Source organism: Mesocricetus auratus, unplaced genomic scaffold, assembly GCF_017639785.1.
Source record: "Mesocricetus auratus isolate SY011 unplaced genomic scaffold, BCM_Maur_2.0 Super-Scaffold_100013, whole genome shotgun sequence".
Classification (NCBI taxonomy): Eukaryota; Metazoa; Chordata; class Mammalia; order Rodentia; family Cricetidae; genus Mesocricetus; species Mesocricetus auratus.
Window position 1 is genome coordinate 22,416,687 of NW_024429196.1, and position 23,602 is coordinate 22,440,288.

The window sequence follows — 23,602 nt, forward strand, 5'->3', positions numbered from 1 at the left end:
TAAAATTCTGAAGCTGTTGTCTTTGTTAGGGTTTTTATTGCTGTGAAGATACACCATGACCACAGAAACTGTTATAAAGAAACTATTTAAATGGGCTGGCTCACAGTTTCATAGGTTCAGTCCATTTTCATCATGATGGGGAACATGGCAGCGTGCATGCACAAGTACATCTTGCAGGCAACAGGAAATCAACTGAGACACTGGGTGGCATTTTAAGCATAGAAAACCTCAAAACCCACCCCCACAGTGACACACTTCCTCCATCAAGGATATACACACTGCAATAAAACCACACCTCATAATAATGTCACTCCCCATGAGATTATGGAGGCCAATTACATTCAAACTGCCACACAGTGGAGTTGGGGTAAGACTCTTGATCTCTGCACTTGTATGATTGTTGATATAGGGGATGAAACCCAAAACTTTGCACATGGTAAGCAAATGCACTATCACTTTGGCTTTGGAGGAAGATGTGTTTTTTCATCTTTTCCTTCGAACACATCCTTGACTTCCTGGAAAGTCAGCGAGATTGACTGCAAGGCTGGGAACAGCAGCTGTACAGATAATGGCATCCCTTTGTTCCTGTGACCTGGGCCACAGTCTGACCTTTCTTCCTTCAGATGAAGGCAAAGGGTGAGAAGTGACAGCTCCATGCCCAATGGACACTCAGCCTGGCAGCAGATGACACTGGATGCCCCAGGGTCGTAGCCTGTGATGATTTCCCTCTTACAGGCTGACACACTATTACGAATGCAAAGCCTATTAACTCTGTTCCAGAAAAGAGAATGTGAGGTCTCAAGAGAGTGGACAAGGCCAGCTGAGGAAACTCACAATGCAACTGCAGATGAGGTCATGGCTAGGCTCCAGTGCTGGTGACAAGGAGGGGTCAGAGGGTCTGAGGCATTGCATGGGAACCATCTCATTAAGAGTCTTCTAGTTAAATGTTGCAGACTGCCCTGCCAGCCCGATATAGTTAATGAAATGCTTAGGACAAGAAGAATCAGGGAGGAGGAAAAGGCAGAGTGGAATGTCTGCCTTTATTCAGCGTCTCCTTCATTCACACTGGCGCAGCTGCTTTAGTTCACTGATGGGTGGAATGCAGGGGGATCATACATGGACAAGACAGTGTTGGTTCTCAATGCTGGATTCATAGCTAAAGAGTTCCAGTGAGCAAGGGGCAATGTCCAATGGTTAAAGACACTTCTATGGACCAGCTGTGGGGACACATCCCCATAACCTCATGACTTAATAGGCTGAGTCGGAAGGATTGTGATTTCAAGGCTAGCCTGGGCTACATAGCAGGGTCATATCTATCAAAAAGAAATCAGTGACTGGGGATATAAGATGTAGCTGAGGTGTCACATGCTTGTCTAGGATGTGCAAAGCCCTTAGTTCTGTCCCAAGCACTATAGAAAAGAAAGAAAGAACTAACTGAAGGAAGGGAGAAGGGGAAGGTGGGGCGGGAAGGAGAGAAGGAGGGATGGGAAACAAAGAAAAAGATGACTCTCTGAGCTCTGCTAAGTGGGAGATCACAAGGGGATTTGGGAGATTCTGGACTTGGCAGGAGTTTGAGCTGAACAGGTGAATTGGCCAACAGCTTAGGAAAGGACTGAGGGACAGATCCCAGGCTAATGCGGGTTTTTATCAGTCTGAACGCTCCTCTTGTCTCTGCTTCAGCATCCATCCAATCATCATGCATTCATTCATCAGTCCGTCCCTGAAGTCACTCCACACTGACCACCCACGTCTTTGGAAATGAGGAGCTATGTTAGCTACTTATCTACTTGCTGTTGCAAAGACAGAAACAGCTTAAGGACAGAAGAGTCTATTGGGCCTACACTTAGTATAGGAGAGCATTTATGATGGGAGGAGCTTGAGGAGGCAGGCCACTGTGCATCTACACTCAGGAAGCAGAGAAAGCTGAAGGCAGGTCTTCCACTCACTCCTTTTCCTTTTGGTGCAGTCCTCTGGAGCCTTAGCCCTCGAATGGTACCACCCATATTTAGAGTGGGTCTTCCCACGTCTATTAACCTAGAATTCCCTCACAGACATGCCCAGAAGCTTATCTCCCTTATTCTAGATCATGCCAAGTTGGCAAACAATGTTAATCATCACAGGTATACACAAATCAGTGTATGAACAAAGTTGGAAACGTGTTGGTGCAGATGCCCCAGGCTGATTTCAGTAGCTCTCTGAGGGCTCAGTGAGCCCAGCCATACAGCTGCTGGGTCAGTTGAAGCAGGTACCCAACACTTGTGTGCAAACCAGCATTACTCTTCCCAGCATGGCTGCCAAGCAGGTCAAGAGTTAAGTAGCTGTTCAAAATAGAAAACGAAGGGACAATGCATCAAAAGAAAGAGCTCTAGGGAGGCTGAGAGCACTGTGAAAGATCAGGGCCATCAGGAGCAGAGCGCAGAGAGATTCCTTTGCCCTCTACTCCACCCTCAACCCTACCCTCACCGTGTGCTTCTCTTTCCCACACCGCTGGTATGCTTGCTGAGCGGCCAAAGAAGAAACAGTTCAAAGCCATCCCCTTTGTTCCTGCCAACCACACCAGCACTTCCAACCCATCTTCAGGTCCAAGGTCCGGGGCTCCATTCATCTGCTTTTGCTTCTCTGTACGTGACTTTCCGCAGATTCCATCTCTCTTCTTATTAGTCTGCAAGGGCTGTTTCACTTTGCCCAAATTGGGACTGACTTCGTGTTTCTTGTGTAGTTTGGTTTCAGGATCAAGACAAAATACCAATGCCAAATGGCTTAATAACTGATACAAGCACATGTTTGACCCTTGATTAAACTCTGTCTCCAGAATTTCTGCCCAAACCCACTTCTGTCAATACCCAATATCAGAGCACTTCCAGATATCACACCAGGAGACTGTGAGCAGACCTGCTCCAGGTTATAAGGACTGTGCACAGAGAGCATGCATGCTGAACTGTCTGTACAACTAGACTAGAAGTCATCTTATCAGATGCAGTTCTGTTTATTGCAGAAACCATGCTGGAGACATACTCTCTGGAGTCTTTGGTATGCGCTCCTTGGGTCTACTTGTGGGAAGAGGCTTGCCTGGCTGGCTAGCAAGCCCCAGAGGTCTGCCTGTCTCCACCTCCTCTGTGCTAGAATTACTGGCACACACCACCATGCCTGGCATTTTATGTGGGTTCTGGGAATTAAACTCAGGACATCATTGATTGAGCTTTTGTCTTCTCTTGAAACCCATCTTTTTCTCTACACACTCAAGTTCAGTGTCCAGTAGCAAGAATTACAGTTGTCTCCCTTATATAACATGAATACTTTGCAAAATCACAAGGAAATGCTTAAAGTTACCAACAATATCAAACTATATACAATATGTTTTCCCCTATACATATACACCTATGATGCTTCATTGGTAAATTAGGCACAGGAAGTGATTAGCAGCCAATAATAAAGTAGAATAGTGAGAACAATGTACTGCTATGAAAATCATGTGATATCTTGAAAGGGTTAAGGCAAGCAGGCATGATATCACATACCTGTCGTCCCAGCACTTGGGTTTCTAAGGCAGAGGATTATGAGTTCAAGGCTACATGTTCCAAAACAGAAAAGAAAAAGTAAGGGAAAATATTAATATTCTATTAGCATTACTAGTTTATCAATATAATTCATACTTACATTAGTACCATAAGCATTAATATTTTATCAATATAATTTGTATTGATATCAATGTTTTGTAGCCTATGGTTGACTATATAATTGGAAACATATCTATGAATAATGAGAAACTATAGTGATTTATCTCAACCATGGTGGTCTCAATCTCCCTATTTTATGCTATTTAAAATTGTGTAAGCCTCTCGTATAATTTTTTGGAAATTAATAGGGAATAGGAAAATAATTTTTGCATTTTCATGTGTGCATTGTATATGTGTGCATATGTGTATGTGTCTTTACATGTGTGGGGGCAAACATATGCAGAGGTGCCTGAGCACATGTGGAGGTCCAGTGTGCCATCTGGTGTTTTTCTGCACTCTACCTTATCCATGGAGGCCAACTTTCTCACTGAAATGAAGAATTTTTTGGTTAATCTGGCTAGCCAGTTTGTTCCAGGGCATTCCATCTTGTAAGAGGAAGATTACCATACATGGGATAGGGATGTCATATGTTATTTTATTACAGAGAAATCACTTACATGAGAAACTGATAACCCAAGATCAGTCCTCCTACAGTCTCTGCTGCTTTCCAAGACCCGACTGGATCCCCAAGAGAGGGCTAGCAGCCTCTCCCCAGGTCGTTATCCCACACCCTAAGTATGTACCTGTGACCATGCCCAAACAGGCGTGGTCAATGCTACAGGTGCCTAGTAAGATCTCTCCCTACACCATCTTGGCCTCTTGCACTCTGGGATTATAGGCAGGGCAGCACACCCATCCAGCTTTTAAGTAGGTTCTAGACACATAAACTGTGGTTCTCACACTTGCAAAGCAATTTCTTGACCCACTAGGCCCCTAAAATAATAGATTTTATCCAAGTACAAGATTACCAAAATCTGGCTAACGTCACTAATGTAAACGTCTAGCATGAGGTCTCAGCCTGAATATGCCATCAGCGTTGAGTTGACTGTTTATATGCCATCAGTGTTGAGTTGACTGTTTATATGCCATCAGTGTTGAGTTGACTGTTTATATGCCATCAGTGTTAAGTTGACTGTTTATATGCCATCAGTGTTGAGTTGACTGTTTATATGCCGTCAGTGTGGAGTTGACTGTTTATATGCCATCGGCGTTGAGTTGACTGTTTATAACCCTGCTTCAGGATTGGCGTGGCTTGCAATCTTCCATCACCTGCCAGTCAGAAGGGAGTGGGAAGGGTGTGTTCTCTTGGCATAGTTGTGCAGCACATTTTCATGAAGCTGTTCTTCAGGAATAAATATTGTTCAGCCTTAAATTGGTCTTCTCTTCCAAGCCTCCTAGGGATCCAGTACTTGTGAACTTTTTCATTATTCTTCTGCCCTGGTGAGAGTGCATTCTTAATTGTATTGAAAAATGACATCAGCAGCAGAGCAAAATGCACCTCTCCGGCACATGCAGCTTACACCTGCCAGCAAACTGCAAGAGCTATCCACGGGGAGGGCACTCAGGGACCTTCCAAATTAAAATGCTGATAAACATTGAAAAGCCATGCAGCATCTCCAGGCATATTGCTGGGGCCAGAGGGAGAGAACTAACTCTCTCACTCCCCCTCTCTCTCTATCTCTGTCTCTGATTCTCTCTGTCTCTTTCTGTCTGTCTCTCTGTCTCTCTCTATCTCTGTTTCTCTCTCTATTTCTGTCTGTTTCTCCCTCTCTTTCTGTCTCTCTCTGTCTCTGTCTCTGTCTCTGTCTCTCTGTCTCTGTCTCTCTGTCTCTGTCTCTGACTGTCTCTGTCTCTCTGTCTCTGTCTGTCTCTGTCTCTCTGTCTCTGTCTTTCTGTCTCTCTGACTGTCTTTCTGACTCTGTCTCTGACTCTCTCTGTCTTTCTGTCTCTGTCTCTGTCTCTGACTCTCTCTGTCTCTGTCTCTCTCTCCCTAGCCTATAAGTATAAGTCTCTCTGTCTCTGTCTTTCTGTCTCTCTCTGTCTCTATCTCTGACTGTCTCAGTCTCTCTGTCTCTCTGTCTCTGACTGTCTCTGTCTCTCTGTCTCTCTCTGTCTCTGTCTCTCTGTCTCTGTCTTTCTGTCTCTCTGATTCTGTCTTTCTGACTCTGTCTCTGACTCTCTCTGTCTCTCTGTCTCTCTGTCTCTGTCTCTCTCTCCCTAGCCTACAAGTCTCTCTGTCTCTGTCTTTCTGTCTCTCTGTCTCTGTCTCTGACTCTCTCTGTCTCTGTCCTTCTGTCTTTTCTGTCTCTCTGTCTTTCCCTCTGTCTCTCTGTCTCTGTCTCTCTCTCCCTAGCCTATAAGTATAATGCTAACTTTACAGAAGCAGTAGACTGTGGCAAGTGTGACAAGGTGTTTCCAGCAGTGGATTGGATGGGTATTCTCCAGATAATGATAGGCATGGATGCTATTTAAGGCCAGGCTACAGGAGGAAGTTCAGGACTAAGGGAAGTTGTCTGCTTTCTGTTCTCCTTACTGTCAGGATTTATTCACAGTTTCCAAGACAGAGGATGGCAGTTCAGGAAAAAAAAGGACTTACACTTTAATATAAGTTCCTTGTCAGAGCAATAGGGGACTGAGTGATTCTTATGGGGATTCAGTCTGGTTGAAGAAGAATGATGAATCCAGTTTTACTAGGCACCTGCTGTATACCAGGAACTTCATACGTGATCATTTATTGAATCATCACCAAAACTTTAAGATGTAGGTATCACTGTCCCAGCTTTAGTGGCTTCACAATTGAGTTTCAGAGCCCCCGAGTGTGGGTTACAGATTCATAGCCCAGGTTTGGTAAAAGGGGAGACTTTTTTCCAATAGATTTTTTATTTAAATTAGAAAAATGCTTGCTTCACATGTCAATCCCAGCTCCTTCTCCCACCCCTCCTCCCTTGCCCCTCTATCAGCCCCTGAACCCCCCACCCAATCCCCACACCATTCCCCAGGGAGGGTGAGGCCCTCCATGGGGGATCTCCAGAGTCTGTCATTTCATCCAAGGCAGGACTTGGCCCTCCAAAAGGGGAGAGTTTTTAAAAGGACACACTCCTACATTATTTTGCACACACACACACACACACACACACTCCAAACTTTCACTTTTCACCAGCAGTGTACTACAAAGCAAGTGTCTGTTATCAAAATGGCAGCAGTGAAGCCACATTCTCTGAGAACAAGCCATATTCTGGGTGAAGGACACTAGGCACACAGGGACCCTTCTGTTTGTAACCTAAAATGAGTCCACCTTTATTCTTTATCTCCACCATTTTGCTATACACACCCTTTAATAACCCCTAACTCCTGGACACTCTTAGCCACCATTAAGTACGACAATGACCGTACAAATACCTTGACCTTGTCTAAGACTTCCTGACCTCTACACATGCCATGGAGAACCAATTTAAAGACTCCAATTTAGTGGCTCTTCCTCAGTGCTGGGACAATGCCCTCATCTGCAGTTCTCTGAGAATAAAGCAAATGTAATCATTGCTGAAGCTTTGGGGTAAAAGCCCCAGCTTGGACAGCCCCAAGAGACTAGGCATGGCCTCCCAGCCCCAATATGTCAATTAAAGAGATTAGTGATGGTGAAAAGCAGAGAAGAGACGCTTAATCTCTGTGTGTGTGTGTGTCTGTGTTTCTGTGTGTGTGTCTGTGTCTCTGTGTCTCTTGTCTCTGTCTGTCTTTCTCTGTCTCTCTGTGTCTCTGTCTGTCTCTGTGTCTCTGTGTGTGTGTGTCTGTCTGTCTGTCTGTCTGTCTGTCTGTCTCTCTCTCTCTCTCTCTCTCTCTCTCTCTCTCTCTCTCTCGGCTGCAGAGGGGAACAGATAAAAAGGGCCCAATAACTCTGAGTCTGTCTTTGGGGACACTGACCTGAGCTTTAGGTTCAAATGGAGGAGGAGATGAGGTAGGAGCATGCGTACTGAAGCAGTTCTGGTCAAGGTGAGGTTTAGGTAATCATGGCCTTGGTTCTGTTCCCACAAGGTGGCCTTATGCTGATTCTCAGGAGCTGAATGCTCAGGCTCCAAGGTACAACCTTGTCGTCGTGAACAATTGCCCTCATACGTGTGGCGGGTTGCTCCCCAGAGGCATAGATGTTCCTAGACTCTGAGGTGACTGCAGGTTTAGGACAGATATTCAGGTACCTCATAGATATCTTGAACAGAACATTCTAAAAATCTGCCAGTAGGATTTCTTTTCTACTCCGGCGTTTGTCATCAGCCTTGATGAGAAAAACATAGGATAGGGACACTCGGTTGTTAACAAGACTGTACAGAGGTGTGCGGGTGGCCCAAAGTAAAGGAGACATACAAAATGAAGGAAAAGATTCCAGGTTTCCATCTTGCTTTTTAGTTACTTTATGCCAAATAAGGAGTGAGGTTTTTTTTTTTTAGAAAATGCAGTCACTAATGCCTGTTAGATTGTAATCCACTGTGTAACATCATGAGAACTTCCACTTTGAATGGCTCCTGGTGCCCATTGTTCTGGGAGAAGTACAACAATCCTCTAGTGTGTTCTTTGATCTTAGAGGACTTAACTTCATCATCCAGGGAGGGGGGGACATTTACATTCGAAGAAGTCATCAGTATTCATCACAGCATAAGATAAGGACAGCATCAAATATGCACAACAGTGTGTGTGTGTGTTCACACCTGGTGTATGCATGTGTGTATGCACACGTGTAAGCTCCACGTATCCTTTTTTACTCCACCTTCCCAGTACTAGGATTATAGACACGTGCCATCATGCCATTTTGTGTGGGTGCTAAGAATCCAGAGTCAGGTTTTCATACCCGTTTAACCAGCATTTTATCAGTGGAGCCATCTCCAAAACCTAGGCATCTTTAAAAAAAACTATTTGTTTAGCTAGCATTTGTATGTGTGCCTACATGCATTTATTGCAGTGCCCACAGAGGCCAGGGAGTATCAGATCCCCTGGAATTGGAGTTACAGGCAGTTAAGAGTCACCTGATATAGATGCCGGGAACCAAATCCAGGTCTTCTGCAAAAAACAGTAGGCTCTCTTACCCACTGAGCCATCTCTCTAGCCCCCACCTATCTTTTCAAAGAGACAATGTGGAAACAGTAGTTGAGATCATGGGAAAAACGGACGCTTGTAATCCCAGGATTAAACTCAGTGCAGCATCTCCATATTCACTAGAAATATCCCATAATTTAGGCCATGAACTTGAGAGCCCTTTCCGGCATAGGCAAACTGAGGGCTGTGGAACAGCCTGTATTTCTCCCACCAAAGCAAATGTATTGTTCATTAGCAGCCCTGTGACATCACCCTGAGCAGGCTGGAGCCTGGGGGAGGGGGAAGCTGTGTGAATGCAGAAGCAGGAGGGATGCCCTAATGAACACGCCTGCCTTCCAGAGTCCCTGGGGGGCTCCTGTGTAAAGCAGACTTCCCAGCCAGTCGCATTTGTAGAGGAGCAATTATGTCTGCCCGTCAAAGCCTTTATCTCGCATCATTCAAGTCCATGAGTAAGAAAGACTCCTTCTCAAACTCTTAGCAGACCCCGACTTTCCTGATGCCTGACTCAGGCCATGCTGTATTTGAGAATATAGATGAAACTATGTGAAATAAAAGGCAGGGATCTAGGGAAGAATACATAAAAGGCCAGGGGGTGGGCAACTGAGAGCTTTAAAGTGTGCCCAGAGAGACCTCATCTCTAAGGTGAGTCTCTGAAGATTTGCACAGAGATAGTGAAAGGAGCCTGCCATGATTGCAGTTGGCCTGCAGAGAAGTTGTGGGGAGGGTCCATCCTCTGCTACAGGGCTAGGAAAAGGGACCCAGCACGTCGTCCTTTGTTGGGCATACAAGTGACATTGCAGTGTGTCTCTGGAGGTGTATGATCTGACTGAAACCCAGCAACGTTCATTCACTAAGCTATTTATTGGGAGAGGGGGATTGCCACAGCATGCATGTGGAGGTCAGATGACCACTCAGGGAACTCTCCTTCCAGCACATGACTCCCAGGGATCAAGCTCAGCTCATCAGGTTTGGTGCAAGTGGCTTTACCCACTCAGCTAACTGAGTGACCCCTCAGAAACTCCTTTACATCACTGGTCCTATGTAGTTGTGAGGGAGAGGGTTACCACTGCCTAGCAGCCCTCTGCCTCATGTCTGCATCCAAAGTCTGTCTGTATAACCTCCATGCTGGGCTGGGCTGACACTAAATACTCCACCCTTTCATCTGTCACACTCTGCCAATAAAAGCCCTAATTAAATGGGCTAGGAAGATCGAATAATTTGTATAGTACTTGCCTACAAACCTATGGACCTGATTTGGATCTCCCCCACCCCATGTTTCTGGCTTTTGTTTTTATTTTGTTGTTGTTGTTGTTGTTGTTAGTGGTTAGTGTGTGTGTGTGTGTGTGTGTGTGTGTGTGTGTTTTAAGTAGGGCATGGTGGCACACACTTGTGTCTGATGGCTGGGGAGACAGAGATGTGTAGGTATTCCCCATGGAGAAAGACCTCTCCCACATGTTGGAGAAGGGCCAAGCCCTATTGTTCTTATCAGTCTGCATAAAGCAAGTGGCTTCAGTGTGTCCCCAGCCACATAATGCAGGGCTCCATTGGAGAGGTTAATTATCAGAGCCCCTAGGGTGGCAGGGGAGGGGTGGCTATCATAATCTGCAGGGTGACCTCATGCACTACCCCCCTTTCCAGGAATCACATCAGTCAATGAGCCGCTGTTGGCCTTCATGAGGAGGATGCAGGGGTACAAGGACAAGCCTTTGCTTACCCATCCCCTCAAAGTTGCCCTCCACTGAGGCTTCCGGGGGGGGAATCCCAGCCCCTTCTGATCAGAAAGAAGGGGCTGATATGACATCATTTCTACCCCCTCCTGGAAATGACCTTTTCTGCCACCTCACGGCTGTGACCCCCCCCCAAAGAGTAGGACTCATCCACTCACTAGGTCTTGGGATTCCCCAGTTTCTTGGCAGGCAGAGTATATAGGCAGGTTAGATGGCCAAGCCCCCCATCAGCTCAGCAGACAATGTGTACCTTATAGTAACAAAACAAGACTATCCCTGGCAATCAGACATGTTGACATATACCCATAATCCTAGTGTTTCTGGGGAGACCCCATGTATCATTTGGGGAGTGATTCTTAGTGTCATTAATAAAAGATTTTCAAAACAGACTCTAAAGGAAGTTCAGGAATGATTTTATTGAAATATGAGAGAAAAACAGCAGGGTGGCTATGCCAAAAATCTCAGCAGCTGCCAGGAGTATGGGAGATGGGGGCGTGGCAGGGCAGTCATGCCTTTCAAGTCAGACACGGAGATTAAAGAGATGGTGAGAAAGTTCAGTGTCAGGGAGCACATGCTCAGACTAAAGGCCAGCGTTTGAAAGGAAAGGGAAAGACACGCTTAGTGTGAGGCTGTAGGTCTGTGTTGCAGGGGCTCCTGCTTCCAGGATTTTTGAGTCCCAGGGCAAAGCGCTGCACCAGGGACGCATGACTAGAAACAGAAAGACAGCTGATTAAGAAAGGAAAAGCACTACCGAGGATGGGAGCAGCCTGTGTATGAACTAAGGAGGAAGGAGCCAGAGCCGCTGGCCTGGGGACTCTGAGTCTTTACAAGGCATGTACGTGGCACCTCTCCCCTGTGTGTGTTGTACACGCTCTGTTAGTTGCATGGTAGGAAAGGGTTTCCAGGCTTCCTCTTCAAACTGGCTTGTTTCACGTGTTAATCTCAGCACCTACTCTCTAGTCGCCCAGAGATTGGGGAGAGTAAAACAGGGGGATTCCAAATTCAAGAACATTCTGGGGACTATGTCTCAAAAAGATATAAATAAATAAAAACAGTAGGCAATGACTGACCTCTGTCTTCAGACACAATCTGATTTCTCCGAAAGTACAAGGAAGAGCCGTGGTTACTGTTTGATATGTATTTTTAATGCGATTAACTTAGACATGACAATTCCTTTGCTTTTCAATGGTGCCCCATGGAGGTAATGGCTTAGAGGGAATTGCTGAATTGAAGCCACTTTGCTGCTAACAACTAACCCAGGCTTGGCTCACCTACCTTATGTGCAGGGTGACACCAGAGCCAGGTTCCAGAGGGGCTCACCCCTAAAGCAGATAACTTTCAGGTTCTGTACTTCCCACATGTGTGTGTTCCAGGACCTGTGGTGCATAGCAGATCTTTGGGGTCCCAATCTGGGGAGAGGAGCTTCCTGTGGCTGCCAAAACAAATAACAACATGGCTGAGGGCTTGAAAGTGATGGGACTGTGTCTCTTAAATTTCCAGAGGTGGGGATCACTGGTGGCAGCCCCTTCCAGCTTATGGTGGCTGTTAGCATTGCTTAACCCCTGTTCCTCCAGCTACACAGCCTCTGTTGTTGTGCCTTGTTCTGAGTGGTTGTGTTGAGGTCTGTCTTACAGGGAGATGTGTGATGGTATCCAAGCTTTTCTCTCTCCTTCCCTCCCTCCCCCCTCCTCTCTCTCTCTCTCTCTCTCTCTCTCTCTCTGTCTCCTCTCCATTGTAGGTCTGAGGAGATGACTCTGTGGCTGAAGTGCTTCCCTCCAAGTCATCACAGGGTACACTAAGTTATGTAGAAAGTTCCACAGGAACTGGGTGGGATGGACAGGGAGGACTTTCTTGAGGATATGGTCTTTGAGCAGGAATGAAGATTTTGAAAGGGAACTAGACAAAGGTGAGGTGAGTGTGAAAACTAGGACTACTGTCAAAGTATGGTCTCAATTGTCAAGACAGCATTTAGGCCTGGATCTTATATGCATATTCATATATAAATATATATGTCTAGTGAGTACATATTATAAGTACAGTAATGAAGAACTGAAAGAGCAGTGGATATGTATAATATTCACTTTATACCATACGCTGTGCTTTATGTAAGTGGATTGTGTGTACGAGCCTACATGTGTACATGCATGTGCGTGGGCATACATGCAGAGCCAGAGGTTAACGCTGAGTATCTGCCTCAGTTTCTTTCTACCATAATTTTTGCCACAGGGCTTCTCACTGAATCTGGAGCTCCCCAATTGGGCTGAACTGGCTGAAGATAAGTCTGGGGTATGTCCACCCCCCCCAGCACTAGGATTAGAGGTACATACTGCCATATCCACTTTTACATGGGTGCCAGAGATCCAAACTCAGGTTTCCATGATGCTGTGGTATGCACTTTACATACTATGCCGTCTTTCCTTCTCCTAGTGCTGTTTTGATCATGGCAGTCACTGAAATCACCTGGAAGTGTTGGAAGTGCCTGGGACATAAAATGATACTTTAGGCTGCCCTTGGCTTCCCACGGGGGCCAGCCCCTTGAGAACCTCACATGAGTTTGGTGGTGAGGTCAGAGCAGCAAAGGCCCACTGCCTCCCTTTAGCATGTGGTGGCTGTGCAAGCATCCAGTTTTGGAAAGTGGCGTTCTTAGCACTATGGTGGCTCCAGTGTGCAAAGCATGCTGGGAGGGGTCATTTGCAAGGAAAGTTGTTATCCAGGTATAAGGAAGGATGCAATCTTACAAGGAAGACCAAAAACTAATTTAAGTCAAAAGGGAAAAAACGAGAAGCCAGTGGAAGTACACAGTCAATTGCAGGCTGAGAGAAAGCCCATCTTGAGTTCATTGACATCCCCACCAGCATGGCCAGTGACCCTTGAGAAACTGGCATAGCTCACCAGGGACACACAGAGCTTGCCTTGCCCATGGTACCTTCAGGCCCCTACCCTGTTTGTCCCCTCAAACTCCATGTGACTACAGACCTCTTACTTGGCCTCACTCCCAGCCAGATCCCTACAAGGATCCACAAATGTTTACAGCACCAGTGACTGGCAAATTACAATCAGCAGGATTCTATAAACATCCCTTCCAAGTACATAACAGCCAAGAGCTTTCTGCTTCCCAGGCAACTCACTCCAAAGGAGTTTAAGGAACTTCCAGAATGCTGTAGTTCCTCAATCCTCAAGTAGACCATCCTCTTCCACTGCAAGATTAGGGGAATCCAGATGTTGACGCCATCAGTGTCCCAAGCCTTATGGAGACAGAATGCCAGAGTCAGGCAGGATGCACCTCTGCACTGTGCTGACAAATGACCCTACAGTCTCAGCAGTACAGACACTGAGGGGTACTGGACTTCAGCTGCTGGTACTGCTCTGACTCTTAGAGATGAAAGCAGTCAGAAGCTGGGCTGTTGCTGGTCACCTTGAAAGACCTGTATGGGGCTCTGTGAGGATTTAAAATAGAGTTGCAACCTCCATGCCTTCTAGAATCTTCTGTCACCTTCCCCACCACTGACTCGATTCCTCTGTTTTTATTTTTTATCGTATTTTGTGTGAGTTTATGTGTATAGATACACATGCATGCGTGTATAGATGTGTGTATGTGTGTCTGTGTGTGTATAGATGTATACGTGTGTATATGTATGTATGTGTGTGTATGTGTGTATGTGTGTATGTGTGTATATGTGTGTGTTCTTGCATGTGTGTGTGTATAGATGCATGCGTGTGTGTATGTGTGTATATGTGTGTATGTGTGTATATGTGTGTGTTCTTGCGTGTGTGTGTGTATAGATGCATGCGTGTGTATATGTGTGTATGTGTGTATATATGTGTGTTATGTGTGTATATATGTGTGTTCTTGCGTGTGTGTGTGTGTGTGTGTGTGTGTGTGTGTGTAGGCATGTGTGAGTGTGGAGCCTGGAGATCAACCTCCTGTGTCCTTCCACTCTTTTGTTTGTTTGTGACACATGATATCTCACAGGGACTTGGAGCTGACCAAGTAGTCTGTCCTGGAGCCCCAAAGATCTGCCTGTCTTTGCCTCCCCAGGCCTGGATCGCAAGCATGCACCACCAACCCTACTTTCCCCCTCCATTCTCTCGTCTCTACTGTCTTCTACTGTAACAGGAGATAAATTAGTTCATTACATATAATGGACATGTCAGGGTGTCAGGGTCTGTTTTCCTTGCTGAACCCCCATTGGTTAGTGTGACTCTACTATTGTTATTATTATTATTATTATCATTATTATTATTATCATCATTATTATTATTTATCTGACAGTTTCATACATGTATATAATGCATTCTGGTCACTCTCCTACACACTTTTTTTTTTTTTTTACGAGACAGGGTTTCTCTGTATTGTTTTGGAGGCTGGGATTGAAGGTGTGCGCCACCACCGCCCGGCCCCCACACACTTCTTAACTTGCCTCTGGAAACTGAACTCAGTGAGCTTCATGGCATGGGAGAAGTACATTACAGGCACTGCATCCCCACCAGTCCTGGTTCCTCTGTCTTTAAATCCTGAGTGCCCTGAGGTGGGCTTTTCTTCCCCTTGACCTGTCATACTGTTCATGAAAAGCAGTGGGGGTTTCTCCATGTTTCAGCAAGTATTTTGACCACAAGAGTATGACCAGAGTTCACCAGAGAGGGTCAGGTTTGTCCCACTGCCCCCGAGCTGTGGCTGCCTGAGCTGTTTAGTTATTCAGTGTAAGATTTCCAGTATAATAAGGGTTTGGGGAGGCAGGTGAAATCAGAGGGACATGTCAACTTAGAGGGGCCAAAAGTCAGTACCTACAAGTCTCTCACAGAGCAACCATTGTTCAGTGTGTCTGAGGCTTGAAATTCAGAGGAAGACTCACGCTAGCTAAGTGCACTCTGATGATTTATAAATCTGTAATGTCAGTGTATTGGCTCAGCATTATAGCCCTAGACAGGTCCTTCAAGACAAATGGTGCTTGACCTCTTACCCAGAAGTAGTCACCATTTTGAGACAAGCTAGGGCTTATATTTTGTTTCTTATTTTTTAAACTGGAATAAATATACACAAAATAAAATTTACCATGTATTTTATATACATGTATATGTATATATATATATTATATAATTCAGGGGCACTAACTACATGCACATTATTATCAAAGACTCACCACTGTTTCCAAACTTTTGTCAGGATTTGAAGCAGAAATTCTGTGACCATTCAGCAGTAACCCCTCATCCTCTCCAACCCCTGGTAACCCCTGTGAAATCACATGGTCTTAGTTACTTACACAAGTGAGATGACAGTAACACTCATCTTTTTTATAGCCTCTTTCAGTTAGCATGTCTTCAGTGTTCACTGGTGTAACATATATCTGAATTGTTTCCTCTTTAAGGCTGAGTAATATTCCATTGTGTGTATCCAGACCCTGTTTCCAATTCCGGCTTTGCCGAGTCTCAGAACAGCCCGTCTGCTGACTCTAAGTCTTGACTGGCGGGGGGATAGTCCTCTGTCATTTATATAACGACAGTGTATGGAAGCTCTCGGAACTGTGTCTGGGATAGAGTAGCAATGCCTCAGACAGTCCTTTGTAAGGCGTGGCATTGCAAGGCAGACGTACGTGAATGTTACATGGTCGGCTGAAGCTGTTCCGTGTGTTCCTTTATGCCATTTCAAAGGCTGAACTGGGTGAAGAACACAAGTATTCGACACCTGTTAACCATGTCCCCTGCCCTCCACACCTCCCTCAGCTTCCTCCCTACACCACACCTTGCAATTTCTCCCAACCATTTCTGTAGCTAATGAGTACCTTCCTCCTCCTGTATAAATGTATACATCTCCAACTGTATTTGCTCCTTTTCGTTGCTGTGATAAAATACTGAGACCAAAAGCCGGGTGTTGGTGGTGTACACCTTTAATCCCAGCACTCGGGAGGCAGAGGCAGTTGGATCTCTGTGAGTTCTAGGCCTACCTGATCTATGGAGTGAGTGCCAGGACAGGCTCCAAATCAATACAGAGAAACCCTGTCTCAGAAAACCAATAATAATAATAATAATACTCAGCCCCCCCCCAAAAAAATTAGAGAAGAAAGAGTTGATTGGGCTTACAGGAGGTGCAGTCCATCTTGGTGGAAAAGGCATGGCAGTAGGAGCATGAAGCTGGCCTGGCAGTCATGAAGCAGAGATCACATTTTACACACACACACACACACACGCACGCACGCACGCACGCACGCACGCACGCACGCATGCACACGCAGGAAGCAAAGACAGAGAACAGAAAGTGGTTATAAAACCTTAAAGCCTACCTCCAGTGATTGTGCCTCTAGCAAGGCTCCGTTTTCTGTAAGTTCCATAACCTTCCCACCAACACTGCCACCTATGGACCAAGTGTTGAGATACATCAGTCCATGCGGGACATTTCTCACTCAGTTCACCACACCCAGCAAGGGTGTTCAAATGTCTTTGAAACGTCATTCCCAAAGAGAGAGGAATCTCAGGAATGTCCTCTCCAAGAATGGGTTAGTTACTTCACCATAGCTCACAAGAACCCCCAGTAAGGACTTTTTAGTCACACCTCGTTTTCTAATACCAGATTGATCCAGTGAGACCCACTCCTCGCCTCTCTCCACCCAGCAGACTTGACCTCAAGTGACCTTCAACTCCCACCTACCAGACTTGACCTCAAGTGACTTTAGACATTTACAAAAAAAAATCCAAATCCATTCTGAGTGCTGGAAGAGTTCTTGCTGGCAAGGATGCTAAGTCTAAAACATGCTCCCAGGACAAGTAAAAATATAATCCTAAGTAGGAAAAAAATGACATATGATCTTTTTGTGTAGCACAGGCTAGCCTTGAATCCCTATCCTCCTACCTTAGCCTTCTAAGTGTTGGAGTTATAGGTGTGAACTACAGTGCCAGCTCAAAATACTTCCAGAAACAGCAAGCATCAAGGATGAACTGTGGCCACCTTGAAAGAGATGGCAGTCATTCTGATGGACAAATTATGATCTGCTACATTTTAAAAGCAGTCAGCCTGCTGCCTCATTACAACCCATAAATTCCGTGCTGCCCAGCATCTTCTGGGAAGAACAGTAGCATGGGCAGTGGGGCCTGCAGCATCCCACAGCATGTGCTCAAGCTTCAGAACTCAGTCTTGCAGCAAATTCTGAGACATACCAAGCGCATCCCTCTGCATGCCCTTTGTAGACTTCATCCTGCTGGCTTAGACTCAGATTGTAGTATGATGGGAATGGAAATGAAGATCATTAGATGCCATTGGTTCATCAAGGTAGGGTTTTCCATTGGTCTTTAATTAGCAGGGAAGGAAGTGCTACCACCAGTTCAAACCCATGTGGATCTATGCAGTTTTCACTGCAGGGCTGATGGTCACAGAAACAGGAGGAGCCAGAAACAGTGGCCTGATCTCTGGGCCCATTTCTGCCCTGTATGATAGACAACCTTATAGGAGTATGAGGGTAAAAGTGTGTAAGAAGTACTTAGAACAGTGCCTACCACACAGCAAATAGACACAGTTCATGGTTCAGTGTAGGGATGTTGAACTCAACAATGATACAAAAAATGATATGCGTTCAGTAAAAACTGGGCTTTGACTTTTGTATCTGGATCTTCTCCCTGTATCAGGCTATGTGCTACAATCACCTCTAATGATACTAAAAGCCAGAGCCCCTCCCCCATTTATCTAAGTGATCTCCAGGCAGGAACAGCCACACCATGACAGGTGGGTACAACCTTTGATGCAGCAAGGCAAAGTTGTCATCCACCAAGCCCATGCTTAGAAACTTGCAACTTAGTTACAAAATAAATCAGAATGGTGTTAAGTTTACTGTTTTGTCTTGGGCTCACACCTGTAGCACTGTGTTGCTAAGCTCTGGTACTCATAATAAATGCATTTGGACCTAATAGCATCTTAAGATTGCTTATCCGAAAGTAACTTCATCCTAAGAATAGGAGGGTCTGCCTTTGTTTCCTAAACAGATCAATTTTAAAAAGACATCTCCCTGTCAGTACAGCATAAGGTGGGGAAGGAACGTCACCAGGCTGGTCAGCCCCACTAAAAACCAAGTGCTGTTAGCTAACAGAGCCAATCTTACAGCGCCTCTGTCTGTTACCTGGGACCTTTGCCCTGGCTGTTTTGTATAGCAGTATCCTAGTGTGTCTCTCAGTCTTTCTCTTTCCCTATTGTTCTTGTCCTCCCTCCCTCCCTCCGTCTCTCTCCCGTGTATGTGTGTGTGTGTGTGTGTGTGTGTGCGTGCGTGCGTGCGTGCGTGCGTGCGTGTGTGTGTGTGTGTGTGTGTGTGTGTGTGTGTGTGTGATGTAGTCCAGGCTAGTCTCAAACTTGCTATGTAGTTGAAGACAGCCTTAAACTCCTGATCCTTCTGCCTCCACTTCCTGTGGAAATACAGCCATGCTCCCATTACAACCAATTTTATCCTGCCCTAAGAATCAAACATGAGACTTTGTGCATTCAAGGCAAGAACTCTACCAACTGAACCACCACCAAGCCCCTCTTTGGATTTTAGAAAAGTCATTTGTGCTTATGTAGTGTGCCTGAGTTTTCAGATATTATACTGAGAACGTGCTAGAAACCCAAGATGATAGCATGATTTAGTGAAAGACTCTGCGGACTCAATCTTTTCCCTTTGTGTTCTTCTTCCAGCCCAAGCTTCTGGCCAAGGAGCTTCTTGACCTCGTGGCCTCTCATTTTAACCTGAAGGAAAAGGAATACTTTGGAATCGCATTCACAGACGAGACGTAAGTACTGTCCTAAGCCGACAGACCCCAAACAAAAGAACAGGATGGGAAATTGCCCTCCCTCAGCTGTGCACAGCAAAATCAGCTGCAGTCTACATGGGACCGGTGGGGGATGGGGGAGGTCAGTCCAAGTTCACCATCTGAATTTCAAAAACCGGTGATCGTGCCTGGAGCAGCCAAAGCATATAATTAGACAGATGCTAATATTATGAAATTATTAGGTCAATGTTCTTATAATCAAGCAGATTCGTGTTCAGACTGAAATGTTTATTTTTTTTAAGTAGATCTGTGTGGGTTTGGTTTTCATTAAGGTTAAATGAAAACTTCTGGAAAGTAAATGTTTCTCTCCAGTATTGGAGAAACAATAACAGGAAGTAGAGTTGATGATAAATTCAGGGTGAAAGATGATAGCTGGGCAGTTTCGTATTCTAAGCCGAAACAGAGGATGCAAAATCAAAGTGCATGTCACCCATCTGATGTAAAAGTGTGTTTGCTTTCAGCAGCCTTCCAGTTCGGGCTCTGTTTTATAATAAAGGAAGGGTGGGTTCGTGGAATTATTTTTTTTTCTTGGTAGATTGTTACCAAAAGAGTTTGGTGAAGATCAGCCCGAATTCTTGGATAAGAATAAGCTAAAGACTGGAGATGTGACTGAGTGGTGAAGCACTTTCCTAGACGTGTGCAGCCCTTGGTTCTATTGTAACGGGTGGCTGTAATTCTCTAAGGGATGCCAATAGTCTCTCAGCACAAAGAGTCGGATTGTGTAGGACCAGGAAAGACAGAAGACCCCAAGCCACAGAGAAAGGGAAAGTACCAGCTGCACACATTCATGATGGGAGAAGCCCAAGGCTGGGAGTCCGGTAAACAGATGCTGGCCCAGCTATTTTGTAGGACTCCTGGTCCCTCCCTTTCCCCCTATGGGATGTATCTAGATATCCACCCCCATATCTTCCCACAGTTTCTCCTCTAAATGTTTCCTGGGAATGAGAAGTCAAACAGCCTGCCCTCACTTTCCCTATCTGCCCTTGTTCCTCAAACTCTGCTTCCCCACCCCCTTCACCAGGAAACAAAACAAAACAATAACCTGCTTTAAATAAATGTTCCCTAAGAAGTCTCCTATGTGTGTATATTCATGTCCACACACCCTCCACGTCTTTAGAATTATAGACATGGTTTCCTAAAATGCTCATAGTCAGGGTGAGATCAGTGGCTGGGTAGGACAGCAGAGTCCAACCCAGACCCCAGGAGGGAGGTGGGACCATTGAGGTAGGCTGGGTTCTGAAACAAGAATAGGCACCTTCTGTGTCATCAGTGGGAGAGTGGCATCTGTGTACATGGCTGTGGTTGGCCTTGGGGATCCGTGAGATGACAAGGTACCCACACACAGGCATGAGGACCTACTTCAATCCCCAGTCAGTCCTACACAATTCCTTACAATTTTTATAGGTCAGAGAAGAGTGTAGCCACAGAGAGCAGTCTTGGTTTCTCATACCCGCCAAAAGGAATTTCTGTCACAGCTAGGCTTGCTTACACCAATAGACTGCAGGCATGGACATTTTACAGGTAGGCATTTTTTAGTTAGCAATAAAAGCACACAAACATCTGAAATGGCAATAAAAAATACACTTTCTTGCTAGGTATAACGGTGCATGCCTTTAATCCCAGCACTCGTGAGGCAGAGGCAGGCAGATCCAGTGCTACCTAGAAAGATCCTGTCTAGCAAAACAAGCAAACAAACAAAACTACCAACATCCTTTCTTAGCAAACAGGAGCTACAATGTAGCCTTTGACCAGATAACTGTGCCAATTACGCAGTAAGGTACGCAGATAGTTACTTTCCTAGGATAAAGAATGCATACAAGTTGGCAGAAACTGACATACATAAATAAAATTTTAACTCATTTTACTTCTGCACAGTTCTATAATTTTTAGGCAAAGGCTTCTATTAGGCTATCATAAAATAAAGTAACAATTTGGTTTTGTTAGCTGTATATTCAAGCACACAAAGTATATATTCGTATCATCTCTTCAGAGGCAAATTGACCTCTTAGGCACACTGTCCTGCCAGCCTACCTACCCTACTCTGCCCTGAGAGATACTGTCTCAAGAAATATGGTGGGAGACTGGAGAAAAAGCTCAGCAGTCAAGAGTTCCTGCTGTTCCTACAGAGGACCTAAACTTGGTTCCCAGTCTCCTGCCTACAATGTTCTGGCCTTATACGGATACCTACACACGTATACACATAAAAGTAATAAATCAATAAATTTCCCAAAAGAGATGAAAAAGTGAACAGTAACTGACAAACCCAAGGTTGTCCTCTGATCTCACACCTGCAGTCCACACACAAGTGAAGTCTGGGGCAGTGGACGAGCAGAAGCCGTGGAAAGGACAAAGCATCCTCTTCCTCACAAACGGTGAGGTCAGCTCTGGGGCTGGAGCACACAGGGCGCTGAGGTGCAAGGCAGGAGGGCTGCCTTTCTCTGGTCTAGAAGGCCCTCCACCTGCAGGTCAGGAGAAGTGCAGGCAGGAAAGCATCTGGCAGATAATAAAGAAGAAACCCTTCAAACAACTGCCCATCTAGACAAACCGACTTTCACAAACACAGACATTCTTAGCCGGGCATTGGTGGTGGACACCGTTAGCCTTTAAGCCCAGCACTCGGGAAGCAGAAGTAGGTGGATCTCTGTGAGTTCGGGGCCAATGTGGTCTACAGAGTGAGTTCCAGGACAGCCTCCAAAACAATACAGAGAAACCCTGTCTCAAAAAACCAAACACACACACACACACACACACACACACACACACACACACACACACACACACACAGACATTCTCTATCCTCTCTGTTGAGAATCCCCATAAGCAAGGCCCCTAATTACTCCCCATGCTGTCCCCACTGATTGGAAGGAAACCGCAAGCCTCAATTAATCATAGCCTCATTGTTCCCATTTCCCAAGTAAGTTTACTCAATTTAAGGAGTCCATGAACTCTGGATGGTCCCAATTAGACTTGCCTTCAGAGTCAACAAGAGTCAAAGAATGAGCATGTTATCTTAGGCCAGAGAGGAAGAAGTCTGTGTGCTGAGCGAGGTTTAGAGACCACAGCCCTGATAGCCCTAGTCAAGAGCAGTGACTGGAAAGATGAAAAGGTAGAAAGTCCGTCAGTCAGTCTTCCCCCAAGGGCAGAGGAGGACACAGGAGCCACATCACAGGCGGAAGGTGCACGGCCTTGAGTCTATAGAGCTATGTAGTTGGGAGCTGAGCTCTCCTGATTCTCTGCTGGCCTGATAACCTACCTGGGTGTGTTCACTCATTCATATATGATGTGTGTAGAGGCCACTCTTGAGAGAAGCGTCACACTCCCCATAGCAGGTCTCTTAGTCACCATCTGGTTGGTCTGGAGAATGCACAGACCTACCAACACCTCCTCCCAGATCTGAGTGGGAGGGTGTCCCCAGCCACAGTGCCAGTGGCAAGACACCAGCAAGAACCCATGAAATAGAACTGGGCACCTGTTGGTTCCTGAATGAGAAGTGGCGGGTATGCCTGGGGGAGAAAGGGCAGGTGTCAGTCCCAGGGAAAGTCAAGTCTCTGAGAGGATAGCACAGGAAACTGACCAGCTAGACAAGGACAAGGGAGACTTAGGGAACAGACCTTTATGGTCTAGTAATACCTGAACCTACATACATCTCTGGGCTTCTTTGGTAATTAGAATGCTTCTTCTCCTTCTGAGAAAGTGAAGAACAAAGGTTGTCCTTTGGACTTGTGCTTGGAGGAACTGGTGATTCCTATGTTCAAGAGCATGTTTTTCCTCTGCATCTATGTGCCAAGTAACACTAACAAGTTGTGTTGCATGTGTGTGTGTGTGTGTGTGTGTGTGTTGTGTTACTGAAAATCAAACTCGGGACCTTGTGTGTGCTGGACAAGTATAAGAACAGCTGAGCTACAGCCTCATCTCAACATGAAACATTGTAATAACTGTTCAAATTGGACATATGTACCCCCAAGGTGTTTGTATATGTGTGAGTGTGTGAGTGTGCCCATAATGTGCTCTTTTATACACACACACACAGCAACAGTAGTGTTGCCATTGGTCTGTGGCAGCTCGTGGTAAAATACATGAATCTGCCTATTACTCTATTCAAATCAAGCGAGATTCAGACCTGCAAAGTGACTACAAGCTGGAAGTCACTCTGTGTTAGGTGTCACTTGGCATGGAGAGGCAGGGGAAAAGCTACCTTAGTGCTTCTGAACACAGGAATCACCAACCCAGAGCAGATCACACCCTCAGGCACAAGTTCAAGGGCAGCATTGGCCTTCCCTGGAGCAGCAGGTGTGTCTTGTAGACTGCATGGTTCTTAAGTTGTTTGTCACTCTTCAGTGTAAATTCTGGTGATGATATTTTGTGCGATCCAGATGGAACCCTGAGAATAATTAATTAATTAATTAATTAATTAATGCAGACAGGAAATTGGAAGTTTCCCTTGTCTTCTGT

General features: G+C 45.6%; 1 protein-coding gene across 6 annotated transcripts in view; it reads left to right on the top strand.

Annotated features, from left to right (window-relative positions):
- Positions 1–23,602, top strand: part of Frmd4a (FERM domain containing 4A) — a 574,646-nt gene that overhangs the window by 420,997 nt on the left and 130,047 nt on the right. For all 6 annotated transcript variants that reach the window (XM_013121372.3, XM_040755499.1, XM_013121371.3 and 3 more), the window contains one exon: positions 19,017–19,111. In XM_013121372.3, coding sequence (XP_012976826.1) covers positions 19,017–19,111 — 95 coding nt within the window. The remainder of the gene's footprint in view (positions 1–19,016; positions 19,112–23,602) is intronic.